The sequence below is a fragment of the Mesocricetus auratus genome, unplaced genomic scaffold (assembly GCF_017639785.1).
Source record: "Mesocricetus auratus isolate SY011 unplaced genomic scaffold, BCM_Maur_2.0 Super-Scaffold_100026, whole genome shotgun sequence".
In the NCBI taxonomy this organism is placed as follows: domain Eukaryota; kingdom Metazoa; phylum Chordata; class Mammalia; order Rodentia; family Cricetidae; genus Mesocricetus; species Mesocricetus auratus.
In genome coordinates this window covers 16,814,617-16,823,424 of record NW_024429207.1, presented here as the reverse complement: position 1 = coordinate 16,823,424, position 8,808 = coordinate 16,814,617, and the positions used below count along the sequence as shown (strand labels likewise).

The 8,808-nt window shown below is 48.0% G+C and overlaps 1 protein-coding gene and 1 long non-coding RNA gene across 2 annotated transcripts; both read right to left on the bottom strand.

The window, feature by feature from the left end:
- Positions 1–3,338: 3,338 nt before the first annotated feature.
- Positions 3,339–5,477, bottom strand: Cldn23 (claudin 23). Its single transcript, XM_013110740.3, has one exon. It carries the CDS (start codon positions 5,002–5,004, stop codon positions 4,120–4,122), a length of 885 nt encoding a protein of 294 aa, XP_012966194.1. The 5' UTR covers positions 5,005–5,477; the 3' UTR covers positions 3,339–4,119.
- LOC121134147 lies at positions 3,339–6,773 on the bottom strand. Its single transcript, XR_005871178.1, has 2 exons — positions 5,520–6,773; positions 3,339–3,535 (listed from the first exon to the last, which is right to left on the bottom strand). It is a non-coding gene; the product is annotated as an uncharacterized LOC121134147 (long non-coding RNA).
- Between the last annotated feature and the right edge of the window lie 2,035 nt (positions 6,774–8,808).

The following is an 8,808-nucleotide window of genomic DNA, read 5'->3' as shown; positions in this document are numbered from 1 at the left end:
ATCTTCTATATACACAAGCTATGTATAAGGAGAGGAAAAAGGGTTTTTTTGTTGTTGTTGTTTTGTGAATGTGTGTGTGTGTGTGTGTGTGTGTGTGTGTGTGTGTGTGTATGTCCTAAGTGCACACAGGGAACTAATGTCACAATGGCTTCAAACTGACTACATAGTGTTGCATGACCTTGAACTCTAATCCTCCTGCCTCTACTTTCCAAATTCTGGGATTGCAGGCATGCACCATCACACCCTGGGGACCCAGGGCTCTGAGCCTCCAGTGTGTTACCTGCATGATGGTTTATGGGGTAATTTGTACATTGGCAGAATAAGATGTTCCTCATGAGCTCTTTATGTTAAATTGCTCGTTCTAAAAGCATTCTACAACACTGATTGTACTTGTTTCAGACTTCGTGTCCTACTAATGGTCCTATTATTTGCCCAGTAAAGAGCAAACATCAAGACGTACCTAGTCTTAATTGCCAGCTTCCGGCCCTTACCGTGAGGCTATACAAGGAAGGGAAGAGACACACAGAAGAAAGAAACCGCGTTATGGGAGTGGGCTCAAGAAAGAAACCGCGTTATGGGGAGTGGGCTCGTCATTCCCCCTGCCTGGCATGCTCCCATCTCTCTTCTTTCCACGTTTCTGCTCAGACGTGACCTTTCCTCCTTCTTGATGTTTCTAAAATACCACCCCACCCCCCCAGCCCCCGCCTCCTTCACTTGACCCCGACTCCCTGTTCTTCATCCTATTCTGTGGTCTCTCCCACTAGAGTGCAGCAGAGCCAGATTGTTTTGTTTTCCAGCGTCCACAAGTGTGCTTGCAAAACGTCAGGTGTTTCAAATACTTGCCGGGTGGAGGAACTGTGCAATAAAGAAGGGGTGGTTTCTGAAGCAGCCCGCCAGCCCTTCCCACAGCCTCCGAGCAGAGAAACAGCTTCTGAAAAAAAAATGCACACCTCTCTCTCCTTGTGAGGTTTGCATCCCAAGGAAAGCCTGACCTGAGAACAGACAGAGCCAGTGCTGTGTGAGATAATCTCTTCTAGGCTCCAGGGGCCTCTAGGCAAACTTGAGCAGCATGGGAAGACTGTAGACATTAAATTGTGGCACATACTTTATGTGTTGACCGAGAGAGGACATATCATAGGTGTCTGGTGCAAGGTGGCAGTGCCATCCTACACCAGTGAGCTAACTTCAGGGCAGTGTCTGATTGGTCAGCATCAGCTCACTTGGTCAGGAAGCATGCTCATTCACAGCCAGCCTCCAAAGACCAGCTCCTCCAACATTTTGTTCAAAGCCCAGTTTCAGTGTGTGCTTCTGTGGCAGAGAATGACCACTGGGACAAGAAAAGATCCCAGCTCCCTGAAGGAAATCTCTTTTCATACTGTCCTGAACATTTTTATGATGACAAAAAAAAGTGCTTTTGAAAGGGAAGTTTGGACCCGTTTCTGCTGATTGGGGGTATAGTTTTAGCTTTCAGTGATCAAATGTTAACCATCACAGAAAAGGTGTTTTGCCTTTTCTGCCTGATCTATATATATATAGATCAGGAAGAATAACAGGAGAGAGGAAAAGAAGAAGGCCGACGAGACCACCTTTGTTCAATATTAGGGCATACCAGCAGTACTTGGATGTCAAGATGCCGGTAAAATTCAGTACTTTCAAGGAACCAGGGCCTCCAGGTTGTTAGATACCTCTGGACTCTGAAGCCTCCAACTGCTGAAGTGAAGCTGAATACATCCAGGCTACACTTTCTATTCTAGCTCTGCCCTCACAGTGTGCTGGCTAGCTGTATGTCAACTTGACAGAAGCTAGAGTTATCTGAAAGGAGGGAACTTCAGTTGAGGAAATGCCTCCATGAGATCTGTCTGTAGAGCTTTGTCTTAATTAGTGATTGATGGGAGAGGGCCCAGCCCATCCTGGGTGGGGCCATCCCTGGGCTGGTGGTCCTGGATCCTATAAGAAAGCGGGCTGAAGCCGGGCGTTGGTGGCACACGCCTTTAATCCCAGAACTCGGGAGGCAGAGGCAGGTGGATCTCTCTGAGTTCGAGCCCAGGCTGGACCGACAGCCTCCAAAACAGAGAAACCCTGTTTCGTAAAAACCAAAAAAAAAAAAAAAAAAGCGGGCTGAAGAAGCCATGAGGAGCAAGCCAGTAAGCTGCACCCCTTCACAGGAGCCTCTGGATCAGCTCCTGCCTCAGCCCCTGCCTCCAGATTCCTGCCCTGTTTGAGTTCCTGTGCTGACTTCCTTCACTGATGGGCTTGGATGTGGAAGTGTAAGCCAAGTAGACCTTTTCCTCCCCAAGTTGCTTTTGGTCATGGTGTTTCACCATAGCAACAGAGACCCTAACTAACACACACAGTGAGCTTCCCTTTTCTGAAGCATCTCTGTAGCAGGTGCTCAGAGGTCTGTTGATGAGTGGCATCCTGCCTCCAGGGGCAGTTCAATGAGGCAACATCCCAGATGGAGCTTTGCCTCTTGGAGAGCCTCCAGGACCATATACCAAGCAGCAGGGTTCTCAGGCTCCCTATTGCCAGGACCCTTTAACACAATTCTTCATGTTGTGGTGACCCCTAACCATAAAATTGTATCCTCTTAACTATAATTTTGACACTGTCATGAATTGTAAGTATCTGATATTTCAGGCTATCTGAGATGCGATTCCCAAAGGGCATGCAGGTTGAGAGTCACTGCACTGGGGTCTTCTGGGATCTACTTATGACTAAAGCTGGGGTCTGCAGCACAGGAATCTGCATTTGGCAATGACTCTAAAGTGATATGCCTGCGTGTTAACCTAGGGGTCTGCAACAACAAGGTGGTTTCACTACTGAGTGGCAGGGGTTGTGAATTCCTACCTTCTTGGTCCCCCGCAAGCTTCAGCTCCTTGGATTGTTGCTTTCCAGCTGAATGTTTGGTTCCCGCTTATGAACTTTAAATAACAGATTCAGTTCAGTCGATGGTACTCTTAACTCCATTGCTTAGCAAGCCAGAGCTTCTGGGGATCTGAGCTCCCTCGTGGCACATGGCTGCCTACCTGGCAGATGACGTACCTGGGCGAGAGGAGAGGTGGACTTCTACCCTCATCCCGAAACTGGCACTTCTCGTTTTTTTTTTTAGATCAACAACAGACTTGGCTCACGCTGAAAACAACCTGAGCCTGAAAACAAAGCAATCTGGGATTTAAGTGGGGCCCCTTGGCTCCTTTTAGTGACTTAGGCGGACAAAGACGTTGATGCTGGTGCTTGATTGCAGGCGAGGCGCCTAAGCCGCCAGGAAACTGCTAGTATCAGATGCTGAAACTCGCAACAGTGACACTGGAGACAAGCTTTTGGAGGGATACTAAAACTGACACTTAAGGTTTTTTATTTATAAATAAGATATGGACATATGGACTTGAGCCAAACTCAAGTGAAGAGTTCGGTTTTGTATAAAATACGTCTCTGTTCAGGATGAGGTACCTAGTCGAGGGACAGAACAGTGCAGTGTCAACATTTTTCATTCTTCTGGCTTCTGGAAGACAATCTCTTGAGTAAGCTCAACCTCCTACATAGGAATAAGTGATTAGAAAAGATAAATACTACTTAAGCACGAAGAAATATAAATATGAGTTGAACAAGTTACTTCACTTCATAAAAGCCTTTGAAACTGCTGGCTTTACAGAATACCCTTCGAACACAACCAGCCAGACTTAACATTTTTGGCTATTTGAGTTCTCTGGAAACTGAAGCAGGGAGGGAAAACAAAACAAAACAAAAAACCAAACCACCTCAATAGTGACATTTATGAAGACTCATGGGTAACTTAGAATACTGTACTTCAAGGCTCTGCACCTGTTTAGAAGCCTGTTGGCTGGCTGTGGTTTTGTTGTTGTTGCTACTGTGATTAACAGTATGCAAAACGTCACCCACTCTTGTCCCTGCTGCGTAAGAAAACCTGATCCCTCTGGAGAAAAGTGAAACTCCTTAAAAGCAGATGAACCCAGCCTATTATCTGGGAAGGAGTTTGGCCCCCGGAAAGGAAAGTTTGCCCTGCAAACAGCAAGGCGTTCAGGGTTCTGGTTGCAACGCACAGTTCAAGCAACCTTCAGACCCCAGGCGGAGCTCAGGTAGACGGTGGGTGAGCTGTGTCTACAGGTCTGAGTCACAGGGCAGCGAACTGTGGCACGGCCGAGTGCTACGAGAGGAGGATCCTCCCTGGGAGGTGGCCGGCTTCTCTTCTCCCTCAAGCACATTCACTGGGTTGGTGTAGGCCTTGGGTGGCGGCCGTGGCATCGGGAATCCGACCTTGAGCTTGCTGGTGGTCCTGGGCTCGGCGGGAGGAGGCCTATGTTGGCCTTCGCTGTAGTACTTGATGGCAGGTGTAAGCGCGGGCTCCGGCCAGTCCACGTAGACGGTGCTGATGCTGCTGCGGCGCGGGCCTGCGGAGGGCGCCTTGCGACAGCGGCGACAGCGCTCTTCGCACCAGGGCGCAAGGCTGAGCGCCAGGGAGAAGCCGCCCAGCAGCAGCAAGCAACTGCCTAGGTAGCCCAGCACCAGGCTATAGCTGACTTCCACGGTAACCGGGCTGTCCGGGGCGGGGAGGACGCTGCGGTCACCCAAGAAGTGGTTGTACCAGGAGACTGGGACGAGGCTGAAAAGGCCCGCGACGAAAAGCACGATGCCCGAGAGGCCGGCTAGCCCGAAGTGGGGCTCATCTTGCCAGCAGCGCACGCCGAGCGATGCCAGCAGTAACCCCAGGGCGGTGATGGCCAGTGACGTGACCATGAGTCCCCTGGCCGCCTGCACAGGCTCGGTTTGGAAGTAGTTCCACTCGTCGGACTGGCCGCACTGGCGCTCGCGGCTGCTCTGTTCGCGACATATGTCCCACAGACCCTGGTACAGCACCACGTCCATTGGCTGGTCCAGAAAGCCCTTCACCAGCCGCCAGCCCGGGGTCAGCGTACTGATGAGATTGAGCAGCAACCCGCAGGGCGTGAACACCATGCCCAGAATCATCACCACCGGCGTCCGCATCCCTCGTAGCTTCGCGGGTCCCCAGCACCCGTGCCTGCTCTGCTCCGCAGCGCACCCCGGACCCGGGGTCCCCAAGTCTGCTAGGCTGCCGAGCTTGACAGTAGCGATGCTCACTGCACTCTCTGGAGGCTCTTTGTCTCCCGCGCCGGACGGTCCCCACTGAGCCTCTCGCACCAGGTCCCCTCCTCTCTCTCGTCCCGACTGCTCCGCCCTCTCGCCCAACCGCTGTCCCTAATCGAAACTGACTTCGAGTCGGGTCAGACCGAAACCGCGCACCCAGGTTCGGCCCCCGCGGCCAAACCCTACCCCATGGGAGGGGCAGGAGCGGCAAGGACACCTGGTAAGAGGCGACCTCGGACTCTGAGGACCCTGACACCCCACCCAGACACGGCCGCTTGGCCCCGCCTCCCAAAACTGCTTAAGGATCGAGCAAAGGTCGCCCCGCCCTGGCTCCGTGGCACCGCCCATGCTCTTGTGGGAGGGACGAAGGGGGCAGGCGGCTGATCTAGTCTCACCTGCTGTCTGGCTGTACACCTTCACTTCCCAGGCCATCTATGTTCAGAAAGCTTTACCCCCGGGCGGACTCTGCCTGTGGGTCCCGACGACTTAAGTCTTCCTCCACTCCCAGATAGTGACCATTGTCCCTTGAAAGTTTTGCGCAGCCACTCATGGCTGGATGGTCCTCCCAGGACGTACAGGACCCGAGTGCACCACAGTTTCCAGGCTCAGGGTGTACCCAAACAGTTGCACTATGGAAACTTTGCTAGATTTGTTTAATAAAGACTCCAAGATTCGTATGAAGTTCAACTCACAATAAATGGAAAGTATTTCTGGACTGAGGAGCTGTAAAGGGATTTTAGTTTCAGTCTTGAAAAAAAAAATCAAATGGATTGTTCCGTTCAGGACTTGGCAGACCTATAATGCATTGCAGAAAACCCATGGTTTTATTTACTCTGAAATAAAACTTTCAGATAAATGCAATGGGGTGGAAGATAATTGATTATTGCCCAAAGAATACCAACTAGCATTTTCTTCACAGAAAAAAAAATACACCACAAACTTGTGATCAAAGAAATATAATTAGAAGAAGCACTTTATTCTCCTTGATTGACAAAAAATGAAAGCATCGGCAAAAGTGGGAGCTAGCTAGTGATTCCTGATGTCACAGTGTACAGCCTTTAATAAATCAGTTTGACAGAATACAATGTTTATAATCCACGTGGTTAGGTTCCTTTTTTAAAGGTTTGTATAATGAGCATATAAATGCACATAATAATGGGTTTCATGATGACATCTCATATGTGTACATAATGTGTTTTGCTCATTGACTACTACCTAGGTTGACAATGGTTTTCAAATTCATCTTAGCTTTCCTGTTTGCTATGTGTGGATTACTTGCATTCTTCTTAGATTTTCACATGAAACTGTTTCCCTCCTTAAAAACTGTCAAGTATTTGGCACATATTTACTTTACATTTGGGCAAGAGTCATGCTTTTCCTTTTAAATTGTTCTTGTACAACATTTTCAGTATTCTCTATATTGCTTACAATGGAAAGTATTTTTATAATCTGTTCTGATTAAAACTATTTAGTAATATCAGTCAAATTAGTGTTGTAGCAATTTAGAACATTCTACAGTGGACAATCCAAGTGATGAGAGGCAATACTTTCAGCTTTTTAAAAATACATATTTCAGCCGGGCGTTGGTGGCGCATGCCTTTAATCCCAGCACTCGGGAGGCAGAGGCAGAAGGATCTCTGTGAGTTTGAGGCCAGCCTGGTCTACAGAGCGAATTCCAGGACAGCCTCCAAAGCCACAGAGAAACCCTGTCTCGAAAAACCAAAAAAAAAACCAAAAAAACAAAAAAAAACATATTTCTAATTAAAAATTTAAAAGATTATATTTTAAACAATGTGTATCTGTTTATGTCACTGTGTGTATATCTGTACACAGGAGGGTAGATGATGACACTGGATCCCCGGGGCTGTAGCTTGAGGTGGTTTCAAACACTAGAAGTGGGTGCTAGAAACCAAATCCCGTGCTAAAGCACTGTCAGCTCTTAGTCACTTAACCATCCCCACATTTTAAAAAATTCAATTGTGGCTAAGGGTGCTGCCCTAGTTCGCTTTCCCATAAGACTCAGGACCACATGCCCAGGGTGGCACCATGAGCAGTGGGCTGGGCCCTCCTACATCAGTCATTAACCATGACCCTACTGACTTGTCCACAGGCCAAACTGATGAATGCAGTTCTTTAAACGAGGCTCCCTCTTCTGAGATGACTCTAGTTTGTCAAGTTGATGGAAAGCAACCAGCATATGGACCTGCTATAAAGTTTACTGGCTTACTCACTTTTAACTGCGTAGTTTTCCAGCCTGACGTACACTCCTATTGTGCAACTATGGCACTGCCCTGCTCTAGAACTTCTGGACATTTTCAAGTTGAAACTGCTAAACAGTGACAAGTGCATTCTATCATCCCTGCAGCCCTTACCAAACACCATTCTACTTTACCTCCACAGATTTAACTAGATACCTCACATAAGTGGAAGTCAGCTCTCCTTGCTTATTTCACTAAGCAGAATGTCCTCAAGGTTTTATGTGTGTTGTAACTGTATAAACGGAACACATGACCACTTCATGGTATGGCTAAAGGGGAGGTTATCTTATTACAGATATGAGAAAGAGAGAGCAGCCGGAGGCATCTGGAAGGGTCCAGGGCAGGCAGAGAAAGTAGTAGGATGGACATTGGCCAGTAGAAGCGTACAGCATGGGAGGAGTGGGGGAGGCAGAGAGGGTGGGGGGAGTGGAAGACAAAAAAGAGAGGGCAGGCAAAAGACAAGAGATCGCGGCTGAAATAGCAGGGTTATAGGGAGAATGAGTAACTAACTGCAGGGAGGGAAACCATGAACTGGAGAAGACTAGGGTAGGAGAGGAGTCAGAAGAGCTAGGATGACACTGTAATGGACTCTGAAATTTGCTACAGGTATTTGTGGCACTGAGAGAGCCTGGAGGCCAGCATGTGCTTTGGTATGCTAATAGGCATCACAGACAGCCATTTGACCCTACTGTCAGTGATAAGGAAAATGACTCCTTTTGGTAAAGGAGATCCAACGTCACAATTTCCTGAGGAATGCTGGCTTTTGTCTAACTGCCAGAATTTGAAGAAATGGAGCTACCTTTGGACCCAATAAAATAGCATGTATTGCTGTGAAATATTCCTGCACAGTGTGAAAACTTGTTGATCTCATTGTTAATAAAAAGCTGATTGGCTGGTAGCTAGGCAGGAAGGCTAGGCAGGACAACCAAACTGAGAATTCTGAGAGGAAGAAGTTAGTGAAGTCACCAAGAGAGATACAGGGAGCAAGACATATGCTGGAAGACAGGTAAAGACACGAGCCACATAGCAATGCATAAATAGAAGTGAATTAATTTAAGTTGTAAGAGCTAATTAGTAATAAGCCTGAGCTATCAGTCAAGCATTTACAACTAATATTAAGACTCTGAGTGATTATTTGAGAGTAGCTGCAGAACAAGAAAACTCTGCCTACAAAGTATCATACTTTTCTTGTTTCAACTCTGCAGTGTTTGCTATGGTGTTTGTGCCACATGTGTTTAGTCCATCATGTCTCAATGGATGTTGGGTGATTTCAACTTTTTAGCTATTGTGAGCTGTCCTGGAACTAGCTCTTATAGACCAGGCTGGTCTCGAACTCACAGAGATCCACTTGCCTCTGCCTCCCTAGTGCTGGGATTGCACCCGGCAATGATAGCATCTTTTTACTTTTCCACCTCACCTATGGGAG

What these genes read in the sequence shown, in the direction of transcription:
- Cldn23 (XM_013110740.3), bottom strand. Translation starts at nt 5,004, where the DNA reads ATGCGGACGCCGGTGGTGATGATTCTGGGCATGGTGTTCACGCCCTGC.